At 45.0% G+C, this 18,585-nt stretch overlaps 1 protein-coding gene across 3 annotated transcripts in view; it reads left to right on the top strand.

Annotated features, from left to right (window-relative positions):
- HHLA2 (HHLA2 member of B7 family) overlaps nucleotides 1–18,062 on the top strand; it is a 348,356-nt gene extending 330,294 nt beyond the window's left edge. For all 3 annotated transcript variants that reach the window (XM_078665810.1, XM_078665808.1, XM_078665809.1), the window contains one exon: nucleotides 17,358–18,062. In XM_078665810.1, the coding sequence (XP_078521936.1) occupies nucleotides 17,358–17,497 (140 nt within the window). In that variant the 3' untranslated portion in view covers nucleotides 17,498–18,062. The remainder of the gene's footprint in view (nucleotides 1–17,357) is intronic.
- The last annotated feature ends 523 nt before the right edge of the window (nucleotides 18,063–18,585 follow it).

The raw sequence follows: 18,585 nt of genomic DNA, 5'->3' as shown, positions 1-18,585 counted from the left end.
ATCAACTCTGCTGCTTGGGCTGAATTATGTGGGATGCGTGCAGCTTCAACAATCGTATGCAAAGTCGTAACAGCATATGCTGCAGTCGTATCACCATTCGGAAGCTTGAAACATGAACCATCCACCCATAAGGTACCATCACACTTCACAAGAGGAGTGTCCCTAAGATCTACTCTCCCTTTTGTTTCTTCCTCTGTCTTCAGAAAGCAATCATGCTGTTCAGAAACATCTGTTTCTGCTACAATCAGCAACAACGTAGCTGGATTCAACGTGTTGCATCTTTTTATGTGCACATGACTCGCTAAAAGTGTCAACTCATAACCTGACAATCAAGCACTAGTTAAGTGCTGTGTCTTGGTCCTGTTTAGCAAAGTGTCCACTGCATGTGGAACCATTACGATCAATGTGTTGTTCATCACCAAACCAGCAGACTGCCGAATAGAAACAGCTGCTGCCGCTGTAGCTCTCAAACAACTCGGCAACGCTCTAGCTACCGGATCCAAAGTCGACGAGAAATACGCACATGGACGCTGCTTGTCCCCAAAAGACTGTGTCAATACTGACAACGCACAACCTTCTTTCTCATGGACATATAGTGTAAAAGGCTTACTGTAGTCGGGGGTACCCAACACAGGAGCCGAACACAACGCATTACGCAATTCGGAAAAACTTTTCTGACAATCTCCAGACCACGGAAGGGGATTTGGCGTATCTTTACAGGTCAATGCCACTAAAGGTTTGGCCAGCAGGGAAAAATTTGGTATCCATTGTCTGCAATATGATGCGATACCCAAGAAAGCACGCACTTCTCTCTGTGTAATTAGCACACTCATTTTTGCAATTGCCTGAATTCTTTCTGGGGTCAATCTTCTTCCCTCCTTCGATAAGAGATGACCTAAGTAGGTCACTTCTTGTCGACAATACTGTAACTTCGAGAAAGACATTTTGTGATGGAAGTCAGACAAATGACGCAACAACGATAAGGTAGCTTCTTTACAAATCTCTTCAGTATCTGCAGCGATTGATAAATCGTCGACATACTGAATAAGTGTAGCACCATCAGGTAAAACAATCGTATCAAGCTGTGTTTTTAACGCCTGACTATAGATTGACGGACTCTCACAATAGCCTTGAGGAGCGCGCTTGAACCGGAAACTTCGGCCTCCTAAACAGAAGCCGAAAATATCCCTACTCTCCTCGGCAATGGGGATGCTGAAGAAAGCATTTTTCAAATCAATGACCGAGAACCAAATGGCTGAAGCTGGGATCATAGTTAATAAGGCAGTGATATCAGGAACAACCGGAAATTGTGGCACAACTATTTCATTCACCTCTCTAAGATCGCTCACAAATCTGTAAACGGGTGGCTGAGAAGAGTCAGTTCGTTTTAGGACAGGCAAAACAGGGCTATTGCAAACATTACCTCTTTTTTCTTCAATCACATCCTTTTCAATCAAATCATAAATGATCGCTAACAACACCTTTTCACCTTCATTAGAGATCTTGTATTGGGGAATGCGCGGCATTCTAACATTTGCTTTCAATGTCACGACATATGGCGGTATTTCCAAAAGACCTACATCATTAGGACCAGTAGCCCAAATAGAATCAGGAAGAGAAGACAATTCTGTCGGAAGTTTATCCTTCGACAAATACATTGAGGAGACCACTTTCTTACCTAGTGTAAGTTGTACTCCCGAAGGAGAACAATACAATGTCGCGTACAATCTTTTCAACAGATCCAATCCTAACAAGTTCTCACCACAACCTGTCGTCAGAATAAGGGGTGCTTCGAATTCACAAGGTCCAACAGACAGAGACATAGGACTAGAAATCGGGTTCCTAACCGGGGTGCTAGAAAAACCTACTGAAACATTCGTCTCGCCAGACAAAGGTGCACCAGGGAGTTTAGAGTGCATAATAGAACTCTTCGTAGCACCAGTATCCAACAGAAAAGGCTCTGACACACCTGATGTAATCACCTCAACGTATGGTCCACTCTGATCTACTGGAACTGAAACAACTCCCTCTCTTTGTCTATGGCTGTCCTAGCGATCATCACCTTCCATATTCTCACTTTCTGCATAGTAGTCATCAGCATAGTACTGAGTCGTCCTACCAGACGCGTTATTCTGCTGATCAAAACTATTCATTGAATTCTGTGGGGGAAAGGAACGTGCGTTCTAGGGGAAACCTCCACGTCCTCTACCTCTAGGAGCTTGTTGAACACCTCGACCTCTTGTACCAGACACACCATTCATACGCTGTAACAAAACAGGGCAGCTACTTTTAAAACGACCCTCTCCTTTGCAATATGCACACTGATTAGGACCTACGGGAAAACGTGGTTGAGAAAACTCGAACCTTTGCGAGTTCCTCTGAAACTGCTGGGGTTGCTGATACTCACGCTGACCATTACGAGGCGGATACGCCTGCTGTAAAAGAACCTTCATCTTCAATTCTTTAGTTTTCTTGTCTGCTCTATCCTTCTCGTCCTTATCTCTATTTTCATAATACTGTGCGGTAGCCAATATCTGCGCTGATGAGGAAACGGCCCAAGAACTCTCTGAATCTTTCAATTTCTTACACAATTCGGGGAGCAAATTGTGCACAAACTTGTCAACGAACAACCGTTGACCACCTTCTGTACTCATGTCTTGACCACTGTGGTCGATAAACGTTTCTTCAAACCTGGTGAAGAAATCAGACACAGTTTCCTCCTTCTTCTGCTTACATTCAGACAATTTATCCCAATTTACATGCATCGCAGGCATTAAAGTCTTCATGTAAGTAACGATCTTACCAGGGAGTTCTGCTACTAAAGGCTCAGGTTTAGCACCGCCTACTTGTCTGTCATTCGCAGCACTAATATTAGCCCATGTGTCACCTAACTCTTGCACATGATCTCTATGGCGAATCAAACCCCATAAATGTTGTGGAACCACATTTCCAAACAACATGTCTATATCAGCTAAGTTCATAATACATGAGTCTGCAGTCTGTGATAATTCCTTATAGTACCCTGCAGGATTTTTACGGGGGTCAGGTAAAGTCTGCTTAAGAGCCAAAACTTCAGCTCGCTTCCACGGAACATGCACCCAAACACGCTGAAAGTGAGCCGGGACAGCCTCAATATTATGAGCGGCATCAGCCTGAACTGCATCTTTCCATACCGGAGGAACCTCTATCATTGGGTACTGTCTCGCTTTCCTCCTAACAGAGGGATCAGGCTCAAACAACGATCGAGAAATACCCTCATTCCGAAATGACAACAATGTCGCAACTGCCCTCTCAACATCAGAACCCACAATCGTGCCTTTCGCAAACTCGAACCGTACACGGCACAGCTCAGGTGGATTGGGCTCCAAATCATTATCCTCCAAATCCTCACAAAGAAAAGCACACATTTTCTCAAAAACATATCTCTGCTTCGGTGCTTCCCACTGATGGAAGACATCCATAACAGACTCTAGCTCATATCTTGTGGGGTCAGTAACCCATTTATGTGCCAAATAATCCAATGTTTCCCGCTCTCTAGAGTCGGACAGTTGACTATGCAACTGTTTGTGCGTTGAAACAGGGGTCATACTTGCTGCCCCAAAGAGAGGAGATAGAAGACTAGCAACAGTATCAGTCATTCTCTGTCGAACAGAAGAAGAAGTCGCAGAGGCAGTATCAGAAGGAATATCAGAAGAGGTAGTCGATACAGTAGGCAAAGTCGTGGGAAGTAAAGGCGGAGCAGGTAGCAAAGTCGGCGTCCCTTGAGGTGGCTGCGCCGTAGCAGTAGGAGCCAACTGAAGAGGAGCTGGCGGCTGTGGAAGAACCTGAGGCAAAACAACCGGAGGTTGCACAACTAAAGGTTGCGGAGGTGCTGTAGCATAGGGGGGTGGAGAACTCAATAAGTGTGACATTAAAGGGTCTTTCTCAAGTTCTTTTGCTACCTCTTGCTGGAGAGGCGACAAAACTGGGTAGCATTTATCAATCGCCATTTTACGTTGCCTGTGCAACTGTTCACTCGCTTGTTCTTCTTCGTTGTCTTTAAACTGTATAGCAGCTTGCATTATCGAGATACCCTTTTCTCTTTTATTCCTCTTTGCTAATTTAATTTCTTTCTGTTTGGCTTCCTTTCGCCATAGGCGGAAAGAGTCAAACATCGCCGGCCGGGCTTTCTTCTTAAAAAGTCTAACCTCTAAATTATCTAAGATCTCGGCATCATAGCTACCATATTGGGGCCATTTTAAAACACCATCTTTCCTGGTGTATCGGATCCATATTTCATTATACGTGATAGGGCCCACGCCGTGCTTCACATAGAGCTCATAGGTTGGAGTTCCAATCGGAGGAACCGGACACGAGTCCTCCAATCGGGAATCCCTATTTCGACCACAACAAAACAAATTTCCAAGTCTGCTAAGACCAGGCATCTTCGCTCTCTAGTCTAGCTTCAAACTTCAAAGGATTATCGAATACGATAGTCTCGTGAATACACGAGTCCCTCGGCTTTGGCACTTGCAAGTTCCAAATCAAAGATCCCAAGGGGATACCCAAAAACTAAGAACCAAAACTAAGGACTGGGAGACGCTCCACTCATACTTAACTGAGGTATCAATGACGTTACCCGAAGACTCGTCTATCGTCTCGCTCTACAAAACATCAAAGGGTCCAAGACAGGGCGATAGTCAGAGCAGCAGTCCTTCGTAGCCGTTGGGAAGCGGGGAACCTCGCAGCAAAGACTTTCGGACCACGACGACATACAGGGGTCGATGAAGTGGTTGGCCTTCCTCCAGAATTTCACACGAAGCTCCTCACGAACCTCAGGCTTGGACCGGTACCGCTGAAATCGCCCCACGTAGGGCGCTAAGTGAAGTACTGGGTTTTTAAGAACCCAGCGGTGCCAGGGGACACACCCAAAATCTTCGAGTTCTCCTGTCTCAGACTACAGAAACACAGAGTCTTCTTGGTGATGTCAAAGATCGAATTTATTGGCTGCAACCAGTAACAGGCATCCTAGAAGTACAACACGGTGTATGTTCTCAGGAGACTGCTCAACTTTACAAAGCTAGTCATCCCTTTTATACCAAATATTATGCTTCAGGCAAACATTCCTTATTTACAGTTGACCATTCACATATTTTCACGACAAAGAAAAAGCAGAATCATGATGACAAGCCCATATTTCAGTTTGTCCAGCCCACAATCAATTACCCGGCAAGGCCTAACACTTTTCATCAGATATCGGACGGACCCCTAATAAAAACGGGCACCTCCTCATCGTAAAGCAGGCCATAAAGAAAGGAACAGAGACAGGTGTGTGTAAGATTAGACATAGTTGTGTATAATAAAGAGTTTATGGCATGTTGTGGCTTGATCCCTAATCTCGTTCGGCCACTGGGAAAGAAACAGGCTGAGCAGGTTTGGCTTTAGGCAACGGAGTCAGCTTGCCCAGGTCACACAGGAGTCAGCAAAAGGTGTACGTGTCCATGGACCCGGTCGGCCTTAGTCATCGGCCTATGTGAGGGCAACCACAAAATGGCTGCCGTACACAAAATGGAACCTGAGGGTTCAGAACGGAATCCCTGATTTCAGGGTTATCTCGTTACTCGAATATGACGAAAAGACTTGTATATAGTATACTCGTCATTCTCGGTCTGCTGATACCAAAATCGTCATGATACGACGATGTTTATGACACGGGTCCAGAATTTCAGTCCCACACTGGTAACCCTCCCGTAGCAGTCTCCATCAGAGGGGTAAGCTTATTGGAGCAGAGCACTACATGTTCAAGTGGGGGCAGTTGGAACATCAAGGAAACAATGGACAATTAACCATCTGTGGCAGAGTTCGACCCAGGGTCTGGGCTTGCATGTGGTTTACTCCTGCCCATCTGTACCTTCTCTGGCTCCTTCCCAAAAATGTCAGGTAGAGTTGATTTCACATTCTTCCCTGGACTCCGGGGAGCAGTGGATATGGGCGGGTTCATTATCATCTCAACCTCCTTAATCAAATCATTAATTTGGTTGAGGGTGCTAGAATCTTCAACTTTCCTAGCACAATTGTTGGGTTTGTTGACAAAAGGAACAGCTTTCCGCTTACCCATGGCTGGCAATCATTAAAGAGGAAATATGAAGACAAACCTATTCACACCCAATGGGGAACCTAGAAAGAACAATAGTCTCCTGTTGCCAGGGCCTAACCACTCCTGCCCCACATCATGAAAAACAGAGTACACTTTCCTCAGAATGTAATGTCCACAAGGTATTAGGCTCAGACACTCAGCTCTACATAAAATTAGTAGCTGCCAAGCTTCAGGGAGACATGCTGCTAGTTGTGACCCCCAGGCAGCGTAGAGCAGTAATACAGCAGCAATCCTGGGTTTAGGTACAACAAGGATTATTGGTTGGCTCGTCGCAACCAGGTAACATCACAGAGTGGCAATGCACACAACAAGATTAGCTGAGTGAATAAGTGAAAGGCATCAGTACCTTAATGGTGGTGTAAAGTAGTCCAAACAGGAAACTCAATAGACAACACCAGGTCACAGAACCAAGGGGGTTGGCCCTGCACTGTCCCTTCCAGATGCTGACGGGAGCAGGATTGACCTGGATGTGTTCTGCATGCGTCCCGCACTGCTGTATGACATGCTCACACTATATAGTGCCTCAGGAAGTCCACAGCTGCCAAGGATCACGTGACTCCTCACACCTGAGCACTTTTGGGACAGGTAGTCCCAGTTTGTTTGATGTTTGGTGTCCTGCACTGCCAGATGACGGGCTTGTGCTACATAATTTTTTGTTACTTACCGGTAATCTTCATTTCCCTGATTAAGGTCCTCCTCATCCCAGTCCTTCCATTGTGAGACAATCCTGGCTCAAGAAAGACAATAGAAACTCTAGTATTTTTAAAATCTTTATAATATAAGCCTCCCCACCCACCACTATGATTGCTAACAACAAGTTCAGACATAAACACAGCGAGAGGGAGGGAGAGAACAGGACTGGGACGAGGAGGACCATAATCAGGGTAACATAGATTGCCAGTAAGTAACAAGACATTATTCCCTTATATGTCCTCTTTGTCCTAGTCCTTACCATGCGAGGAACTCACAAGTAGGAAACTAAGAAGAAAAACGCATGACACTAGGCATCCATGCAGAAGTACAAGAATGTAATCAAACAAATGATTAAGCTACAGCAGAGTTCAAAGCGCCAACAGTAAAATTGTCCAGAGAGGCATGTAAAACATCCAGGCGATAATGCTGGACAAAAGTGTGATGGGACTTCCAAGGGCCCGCCCTACAAATCTCTTGAGACTACCGCTGCCTCAGCCCAGGAAGCAGACACAGAATGCGTCAAACGTCCCTGCACCTGAGAAGGAGGAGGGAGAACCACAGACTTATAAGATTGCTAGACCACCAAATGCATCCACTGACTGATGGTGGAAATAGAAAACTTCTTCCCCTTAGCCACACCCCCACAGGATACAAACAGGGCAGGGAAAAGACTAAACCCCAGGGTACATTGACGGTAAACCTGAAGGGCTCTGTGAACATCCAAGGTCGAAGGAACAAACTAATCCCCATCCACAGGCAAATAAGGAAGGACCACCTCCTGCTGCAAATGGAACTTGGTAGAATTTTTAGGGAGAAAGGCTGTATCAAGCCACAAAACAACCCTATCTTGAAGGAACTGCAAATAAGGGTTGGAGATAAGCAAAACACCCAACTGTCTCGCGGAGGTGATGGCCAACAGAAAAGCCACCATAGCAGACAACCACAACAAATCTGCTTCCATCAAAGATTCACAAGGGGGGCACCTGCAGACCCCTCAAAACAGTCGGCAAATCCCAAAAAGGTCCAATCACAGGGGTGACCGGATGACAAAGCCAAAACCTACACAGAAGCCAACTCAACAAATCTCCAAGGAGGTCCAGGGACACCTACATGCCCGTAACCGCAGCCCATTGAGCAGACAAGGTAGAAGAGAAAAGGTCTTTCAAAAAACCATCTTTAAGAAAATCAAGAATAGAAGCTGGATCCCCAACCACAGGATCCACACTATGAGAGAAACACTAGGAGACAAAAGAGCCCCAGTGCTTATCATAGCTTTTAAGAGTTGAAGGCTGACAAGACTGTTGAATGTCACAGGCCATCACAGGAGAACAGCCTAAAGACTTCAAAGTCAGCCTCTCAAGAGCCAGGCCATCAGATGTAAGCGACGAAGACTGGGGAAAGACAGGAGTGGATACTGAAGTAGAACCCTAACCAAGGAAAGCCGGGCAAACCTGCCTCTGCAAGCTACACCAGGAGCAGAAACCAAAGGTGGCAAGACCAAAAAGGAGCAATTAATAGGACAGACACCCTCTCCTCCGAATCCTATGCTGCACCCTTGGGAGGAGGGGAATTGGAGGGAAGGCATACAGAAGGCCCAAAGGCCAAGAGAATTCAGAGAGCATCCACCTCTCAAGCCTGAGGATAAACCACCTCAGAACAAAACCGGGGGAGAAGAGCGTTGTGATAGTGAGCAAAAAGATTGATCTAGGGAGTCCCGAACCAAAGACAAAGGTCCTTGAACAGAGGAACAGACAGATGGTATAGAACAGAGGATGGAAGGTTGTGGCTCAAGCTGTCCGCATGAAAGTTCAGACTCCCATGAATGTAAACAGCCCCCAACGCCAACAGGTGCGATTCCACCCAGGCACAAATCAAAGAAGCCAGCAGATTCTGAAACACTCACCTGGTCCTCCCCTGGTGGTTCAAGTAACAATGAGCCACTTGATTGTTGGTACGAACCAACAGATTCGTACCTTGGAGAGAAACCTGAAAGAACAGCATCGCCTGCCAAATGACTGCCAAATCTCGCTAGTTGGAGGAATGGGTGCTGTCCCTCTGAGACCACTGACCCTTGGCCTACAAGGACCACAATGTGGCCCCCCAACCCCAAAGACTGGCTTCCATCATCAACAAGCGGGGAGGAGGAATTTGAAAGTGCACTTCCTTCTCCAGAGTGGGACTGCAAAGCTACCTGTCCAAATCCTGAACCAGAACAGGGGAGAGAAGAACCAGAGATTCGTAATCCTCCCGGGAGGGGTCCCACTGAGCCAACAGATGATTCACCAAATGTTTGAGATGCAGGCGAGCCTAAGGAACCACCACCGTGGGGGCAGCCATCAACCCCTGGACCCACAACCAAATCCGAGCTGGGGAAGAAGGGCGACATAGCAGGTCCCGAAACAGAGTCTGCAGGGAAAGGATACGGAAAGGAGGGAGAAAAAACGCCCCCTACAAGGTGCTGAAAAGTCCCCCGATGAACTGACGACTCTGAACAGGAACCAGATGAGACTTTGCCAGATTTAATTTGAACCCCAGACCCTGGAACATGGCATTGTTGCTTCCATCGCCAGAGAGCCTTAGGGAGGGAAGATAGCAGAGACCAGATAATCATCAAGATAGGGAAACACAGAGAAACCCTGATGCTGCAAACCCCCCACAGCAGGAGCCAATACCTTGGTAAAAGTCCGGGGAGCAGTAGAGAGGCCGAAAGGCAACACCGGAAACTGGTAATGGATCTTGTTCACTGCAAACCTCAGGAACCGCTGACTTTCCAGATGGACGGGAAAGTGAAAATAGGCATCTTCTAAATCCAGAGAAGACAAAAAATTGCCCTCCTGGATGAGGGGAATGACGGACTGTAAGGTGACTATCCAAAATGATCCAGCAACACCAACTTGTTAAAAGATCTGAGATTCAGAATCATGTGGTATGAACCATCGGGTTTTGGGACCAGGAACAGAGTGGAATAGAACCCCAAGCCCTGCTCCACCACCAAAATCAGCACAACAGCACCCTTTGATAACAACAGGTCGATGTAGCAGACCATTTCACAGGCTATTTTGACAATGAGGTAAACTGTAAACAGTCCAAAGGGGGAGGGCCCCAGAATGGAATCCGGTAACCCAGAGCGATGATCAACAGGGCCCACTGGTCAGAAATTAGACTTGACTAACGATCCAGGAACAAATGGAGCTGAGCCACCACCTTGGCATACTAATTTTTGTCCAGCACCCTGGGGTAGCTGCTGTTGCTGAAGCCGGGATTGACAATGGAACTCAGCCCCCTGACCACAGGCCCGACCACGAAAGGACTGAGAAGAGGAAAGAGCACCTTGAGACTCTTGCTTGTGGAAAAAAGATTTCTTCTTCTGGCCAGTCTGAAAAGGTTTCAACAACTTCTTCTCCTCCACAGACCATTGCACTATCGTTTTCAAATCATCACCAAAAAGCCAGGGACCCTCAAAAGGCAGTTTATGAACCAAGGACTTTTGAGCACCATCAAGACACCAAGGCATGGTCCAGAGAGACCTCCTACCAGCTACCACTGCCCCGGCAGCCAAGGAGAAAGCCCACAGGATATCAAAAGTCACATCAGCGAGAAACTGAGCCAAGACATCCATCTGCACCAAGATAGGAGTGGGATCCCCTTGATCCTGAAGACAGCCAAACAATTTCTTAAACACCTTGATAAGGACCTCTGAAGCATAGGCCCGAATAAGTGCTAGCACGAACCATAAAATGAGAAGCAGCATAGGAACGCCAGAGAGTGGACTCCACCTTCCGTTCAACCGGTTCAGCAAAAGAAGCCTCTCACAAAGTCAAAGATGAAGAAGAAGAAACCATGGAGGACAAAATAGAATTGACCTTAGGACCCTGAGGAAACTGGGCATCAAACTCCGCCATGCAATACCGCTTCTCCAGAAAGCGAGGAATCCCTTGCGTGTCAACCTCAAGCCATTCCTTGGCCAGAATATCCTTGATGACATCATGAAAAGGCAGGTCATCCACCACCGAGGCCCTATACTGGGAGTAAAACCCCTTACCAGACAATGACTTAGGATCAAACCCCAGTACCTCACGAATATGGACCAACATGTCTGAAAAAACCTTTCCCTCTATATACTTCCCCTTAGGGGTATTGTCCATGTCCTCGTCATCCTCCTTAGATTTCTTAGCAGAAGGTTCAAGCAGCACAGCCTACACAGCAGAATTAATCAAATCCTGCAAATCAGACCTGGAAATTTGCAACAGATTATCCTCCTGCAGCTCATGAAACTTATTCTGCTTGGATAAGGACTTCGCAAGCACAGGAGTGGTCCTCCTCACCCATGGTCACAAACAGGAAGAGCAAACCAATCAGAAAGCCACAGAACACACCAGGAAGTGTCCAGCCACTCCCCTTAAATGCTGTCACCAAGAAACCAAGTCCGAATCAACACAAGACTTGGAACAAACAAAAGGGACAGCCCTGCCACCTCCCCTATAGCCATAGAACGAAAATCATAGCCGCAGGAGCTAGATGCCGCTAGCAGAACCCAGCACCGGAATGACCCGAGGCCAGAACGCAATGAAAAGCTCTCCGACCCAGCCAAGCACATGCGCGGGGAGCCCGTTCTCGCAACGGAGTAGGTACGCGACCGACCGTAACACTGATGCGGCAGCGTGCAAAGCAAGTAACAGAAACATTAAGTAAAAAAAACTCATGTCACCGTATGTCTCGTTTGCAGAAACAGGAAACACGGCACAGCATACTAGCATTCCGACAGACGTGTTGGACAGCAAAGAAAACAGGCATAGCAGTGGTTGAGAGGGGCTTATAGTATAAAAATAAAATACCAGTGTTTCTGTTGGCTGTCATGAGGCAGGATTGCCTCACATGGTAAGGACTGGAATGAGGGAGACATATGAGGTGGTAATGCCTCAGGGAATCCACAGCTGCTAGGGATCACATGGATCCTCCTCTCGCGAGCACTTCTGGGACAGGTAGTCCTGTTTCCAGGGTGGTTGATGCCCTGCACTGTGGGATGATATTCTCGCGCCATGTAGTGCCTCAAAAAGTCCACATCTGCCAAGCTTCACGTTGTTCCTCCTCTCACCCGAGCACTTCTGGGACAGTTAGACCTTGTTTGCATGGTGTTGATATCCTGCGCTGCTGAATGACAGGCTTGCCCTACATAATGTCTCAGGGAGTCCACAGCTGCCAAGGATCACATGGATCCACCTCTCTCCCAAGCACTTCCATGACAGGAAGCCATGTTTCCACGGTGTTTGGTGCGCCACACTGCGGAATGATGAGCTTGTGCTTAATAGTCCCTCAGGGAGTCCACAGTTGCCAAGGATCACATTGATCTTTCTCCCCCAGGCACCTCCGGGACAAGTAGTCCCTGCTTCCATGGTATTTGGTGGTCAGCACTCGGGGATGATGGGGTTGTGATATTTAGTGCCTCATGGAATTCACAGGTGCTAAGGATCACAGGGCTCCTTCCCTTGTCCCTGAGCACTTCTGGGTGAAGTAGTACATGTTTCCACAGTGTTTGCTGTTCAGCACTCAGAGATGACAGGCGCGGGCTATATGGCGCCTCAGGTAGTCCACAGCTTCCAATGATCACGGGGCTTCTTCTCTCACCCCGGACACTTCTTTGACAGGTAGTCCTGTTTCCACCGTGTTTGGTGTCCAATCGATGAAATCATGTACTAATGCATTTATGCAATTGTGTATTTTTTAACTGTTATTTTTAAGGTTACTTTGATGGTTATGATGACCAAATAAAGAAATAATTGAATTGACATTAGTGGACAAATGGACTCCTGAGTCTTCTGCTGCCTCATCATTCCTTTACAGTCGACATGGGGTCCTTATTGTGTTACCGAATTCAATTTCAACTGTCCACGCGTTTTTGTTAAGGGAAGAATCAGATGGTCTTTCTAGAATACCTTTAAATAATAACGAGGATGAAGAAGAACTGTGTAAGTAAGTTTTAGTATCATCTGTGCAGGATAGTGTCTGTACTGAAAAGTGCAATAGTGGGGGGCAGTGGTGAGGAGCTGACATTACTCAAAAGTTGGTAGTGCAGTTGTTGGCTTCATAAAAATGAAATTCCAACCACCGCCTAGTCTTTTTAGCAAGTGAGAGACAAATTGAGTGAGGTAGAAAGCACATTTCTGCAAGATAGGAAGATTATTCTACCAGAATCACTGAGGCAGAAGACAATGAGACAGAAAGAAGGTGTAGATTAGTGAAGGGGATGTCTGCTAAATGCCACATTGTACAACAGATTGGAATTTGATAGCAGCAATCCTAGATTAACATGCCTTGTGGTGGTATCTACTATAGTCTTTAAACGATAAAAAAGAATGATCGAAATATCTGTATGATGAAATAAATTATAAAGGTTTTCCATTTGTTGCGTAGGATCGAAAGTGTGGCAAAAAATATTGTCAAATTTAGGCAACAGACCTGTTCAATCTCCAGAATTTTTTTTACATGTAATAAATATGTCATGCACATATGTGTGCTTTTATTAAAAGTAAGCAATTCCCTAGAAACAAAGTACAAAGAATTAAATAATAGAATCATTGGGATGTAAGCAGATTGGATTGATATCATAGAGGTAATGTAAAGACGATCAAATAGACCAACAAACATGAATGTCATATTCATATGGTCAATATTATTCATTATCCTCTAGTCTTTGAATTGGGGGGCTAAGCACGCTCTGAATTGGAGTCACCTTCGTGAGGTAAACAGTTCGGTGTATATAAGTACATCTATTTACTCATTTTAAGACATATCTGACTTCAGGATACACGAGTATTGCCATTTCACAATTGAGATGACACTGGTGCCTATACACTAGTGCAACAGGAAATGCCTTTGCAGAAGAATATCATAACATGATACTCAACCAAATATGTCCATCAATGTGCAATTGGCATTATATGGTGTTATGATCTACTCACTAAGTAATCTTGCCCTGAGATGATGCCATTTCTCTGTGGCTCATGAAATGTAGCTGTTCTTCTGGATAACAGGGTTATTGGTGGAATCCACAAATCTGCCAAAGTAATGCATCAAGTGTTGTACCTGGCCCTCTCCGAAGGGTCACCATCAAACATTTTGTCTTCATCCTCCCATTTTCCTGAATTCATTTTTGTTGACCTAAAGTGTTTGTGTGCACTCCTTAGAAAATTGTAAAAATAGCTTACACCTGATTGGCATATTTAATGTACTTATAAATCTTTAGTAAAATGGTATACCATATATCTAGGGCTGGTAAATTAAATGCTACTGGTTGTAGTTCAACATGTCTCAGGCTTGCCATTACAGCCGGTTGGCAGTTTAAACTGCCAATGCGACTTGGCAAATAAACCTCTCACCAAACCTTAAACTCGCCTTTTCTTACATATAAGTATCCCCCAAGGTAGGCCTTAGTTAGCCCATAGGACAGGGTGCATGGTAATTAAAATGTTGGATATGTACTTTTAAGTTTTACATGTCCTAGTGGCGAAAAGCTCCTACATTTGTTTTTCACCACTTTGAGGCCTCCCTCTCCCATAGGATGGCACTGGGTTGCCTTATTACATTTTATAAGTGCTAACTGTAAAGAAACAGTTTTTTTGCAGGTTTCCCCTCCCTTGTTGTCCCCATTTAGATTATTAGCTGCTGACTTTTTGACTCTGAGAGTGAACTGATGCCTGCTAAGCAGACACCAGTGCCAGTGTTCTGACCCATTATAAAAGGTATGTTGAATTGTATGTCCCCAGATGGCAAGTACTGTCTGTTAGAAATGGGGGTCTCTAGTTGGTAGAGGTAAGTACCTTTGTCTGAATAGGGACCCTTTCTTTCTAGTCAAGGTAAGGGGGATACACACTTTAGATAACCCCTGCTCACCCCGTGGATAGCATGGTGCGAGCAGACAGACCTATCCCAAAGGCAATGTGAAAAGTATTTGTGATCAAAACACACAGTAATACAGTGATAACACCACTAATGGACACCACGCCAGTTTAGAAAAATAAAGTATCTTCATCAAAACTCACCAATATCAAAACAACAAAAATCCAACATGCATGTAATAAGAATATGACTTGAGAAACGTTTCAAACCACTTGGTCAATAGAAAACGATGGATTTGTTATTTCTCGCAAAGTACCTGTTGATTCGTCACAATTCACAAGGCCAACCAGCCGCAGAGATTTGAAGCCTCTAGAAACAAAGAGCGACATAAGCTCCTGAGAGCATGGGGAGACGAAGCAACAGTTCTGCTGCATGCAGGAGAAGTGATGCATCGGATCCAGTCTGTAGGGAGAAGTGATGCGTCGACTCCAAGACAATGCTGGTCTGTGGGTGATGTGTCTGGAAGACTTGCCTCGCAGGTACGATGTGTGGCAATCAGGTGATTGATGCACCGGTGTTGAGCGGTGCTGTGTCGGTTTCTTCAGCCACGATCCTTCAATGCATTGGTTCTTGCAATGGCGATGGGCGCTGCATGGGATCGGCAGTGGGCGGCCATGGGTGGGGATTCTTTTTGCACAGCGGTGCTGTATCGGAAAAACAGCCGCAAGAAGAACAATGTGTTGATTTTTTCAGTTCTTTAAGCTCCTAGCAGCAAGCACAACCACCAGAGGCCCAGAACTGGAACAGGCACCTCCTTACAGGTCAGAATACAGCAGCAGAGTTCAGGGGTGCTGGGGATGAAGTCTTTGAGTCCCTGAGCTTCAGAACATGGGGCCTGCACACACAGGCCCTTGGAGATCTTCTTAAAGGAGGTTCAAAGGAAAGTTCCAGTCTTTGTTCTTTCCTTGGCAGAGAAGTGAGGGTCCCAATTGGTCAAACCCAATGCATTTTGGGCTGGATAAGTCCTTCATCAGGGTGAGCTGTTCAATATCTGTAAAGGTTGAAGCACGAAAGAAAGAAAACCAAAAAAGACATGTTGATAACAAAAATACATGTTAATCACTGTGTAAGTGTCAGCATGCCCAACATCACTATCTACATTGTACGAGAAACACTGGATGTGATAAATCCAAAGGTAATGCAAAGAGAATAGTCCCAAAGCTAGAGTTCAATGTGTGGTTGGTAGTGACTGCCTAACAAGTGAAGTAAATGAACTAGACGAAAAAACGCCATCAATGTGAGGCGTGCTCGCCATTGAGTGTGATAACACAAGCAAGTGTAAATAGCTTGTAGCATTTAGATGTGAGGGAAGTTCATGCAACCTTCTGTAAACACGGTGTGCTAAAAAGATACAGTACGCTTATTACCAGTAATGGTCGCAAAAGTAGTTCCGTTCCATCAAACCCAAGCAGTTATGTGCCTTAGTTTATGAGCGGATCCGAACGGTCTGTAATGCCACTTGAGATTAGTTTTTTTCAATTGACTCACAAGCTTGTGGACCAGTGAGCGATAGCTAAACTGCACGCAAAACTTTGCAACCCATTGAAAGGTATTTTTATGAATATTTTGGTGTGTAAGTAGCACTCTCATTATTCCTTTCCTTGGCAGAAACAGCAACTGCAGGCTAACCCCACACAGCACACAGCAAAGGGGCAGGACTCCTTTTTCACAACTCTTCAGCTCTTCTCCTTGGCAAAAGTTTCTCTCAAGGCCAGAAGTAATCTAAAGTTCTGGAGTTTTAGGTGTAATACTTATACCCGAAATTGTCTTTGTTCTCTTTGTGCAATGGTCTCTGAGCCCAGTCCAAACCAGTTCTGTCCTCACTTGTTCCGTATAACCACAGGGGTGGAGACAGCATTGTGCAAGGGAGACAGGACCCATTCAGGTGCAAGGGAATCGCCTACTCTTACTCTAAATGCAGCCAAGCCCCATTAAGCTCAGCTCTGAGTCATGTAGGAAGGACCAGGCACACCTCAACCCCCCCCCCCCAGTTGCTGTCTTTAGTAAATGCACATCCCCAGACCCTGTCACTACAAAACAAGACAGTCCATACACAAACAGTCAGAGGCACCCAGAATGGTTAAACAAGAAAATGCCTGCTTTCTAAAAGTGGCATTTTCAAACACACAATTTAAAAAACATCTTTACTAAAAGATGTATTATACAATTCTGAGTTCAGAGAGCCTCTATCTTGTCCCAATGGAACGTTATACTTGTAAGACGTAACAAAGCATTTCCCATTCTATCCTATGGTGCTAGATGGTCTTTCAAAATCAGGACATGTCTCACACACACACCAGTACATGTCCTACCTTTCACATACACTGCACCCTTCCCATGGGGTACCTTGTGCCTACCATAGGGGTACCTTACATGTTAGGAAAGGCCTGGCAGTTAACAAACGGCTTTTTTGGAAAAAGAACAGGCCCCTGAAATTAGGATAAAGAAACCCAGACAGGGAAAATACTGCTTTGGAAAGCAGTGACACCAGGCACGGTGTGTTTTACATTAGGCTGGCATGTCAACTCTACACTAAATTAATTACACATACAGTGAAAACACAAATATTAATCCAGGATAAGTATAAACAGTTTAATATTTTCTTATTAATATTCTTATCTCTTTTTTATAGACAATTTGGGAAAGCAGAAGGCACGGATGCAAGAAAATATAGCATCAGCACACGATCGTGACTCAAATAGAGAACTTATCCCGACCCATCAAAAAACACACTGTAATAGTGCAAAGTTCAACCCAGCACTATCAGGATAATGGTAACCTTCGTTTTTGCTACTTTGCATATATCAATATTGAGCAACCACTTGGCAGGAATATTCTGAACACCCGTTGAGAGGAAGGAAGACTCACAGATATCATCTTGCCAAGGTGTACCTGTAGCTGCATGGCAATAATATCTATAAAGTGGCATAAAAAGAAGATTTAAAGAGAAGCCACCATATATCCAGGATAGAGACATCACATGTCTCAAATTACTCAAGGACAGTGTTACCTAGACGCCTATGAGTAACCACTGTGACAGAGTTCTGACGAAGGACTAGCCGAAACGCGTGGTTTTTCAACAAGCCACCAGTCTCTGTGCATACATTTTTTTGCTATTTATCTGTTTTAATATACACTTCTTTTGACTAAAGTTGAAAAATAAAAAAATTATGTGTGTACAAATGAATAGAAAATATGACAATGCTGCTACTTGAAATATAGTCATGAAAGCATATGGAATGTATCAACTGTGAAAGGGAGAGAATACATGTGGTTCATAGATTAGCATTAAGACTGTAATATATATTTATATTTGTCTATATATTATTTAAAAATAAAAAAGAGATAAGAATATTAATAAGAAAATAATAAACTGTTTATACTTATCCTGTATTAGTATTTGTGTTTTCACTGTATGTGTAATTAACTTAGTCTAGAGTTGACATGCCAGCCTAATGTAAAACACACAGTGCCTGGTGTCACCGCTTTCCAAAGCAGTTAACAAACGACGCACAGACACTGCAGTGCCAGGTCTGAGATACTTTTCAGGGCTACTCATGTGGGCGGCACAATCAGTGCTGCAGGCCCACTAATAGCTTTTGAGTTACAGGTTCTGGCACACCTCCCAGGCCTTTATTAGGGACTTACCAGTAAATCAAATATGCCAATCAGGGAGAACCAATTGTAAACGATTTACACAGGGAACACTTGTACTTTGACTCTGATCAGCAGAGGCAAAGTGCCGTCCAAAGCATCTAAGCCAGCAAAAACAAAATCCAGCACAGCATCAAAATTACAGGAGGTAGAGGCAAAAAGTCTGGGGAAACCCCGCCAAAGATGCCAAGTCTAACACTGACTTA

The sequence above is a fragment of the Lissotriton helveticus genome, chromosome 11 (genome assembly GCF_964261635.1).
Source record: "Lissotriton helveticus chromosome 11, aLisHel1.1, whole genome shotgun sequence".
NCBI lineage: Eukaryota > Metazoa > Chordata > Amphibia > Caudata > Salamandridae > Lissotriton > Lissotriton helveticus.
This window is presented reverse-complemented; position numbering and strand designations above follow the sequence as displayed.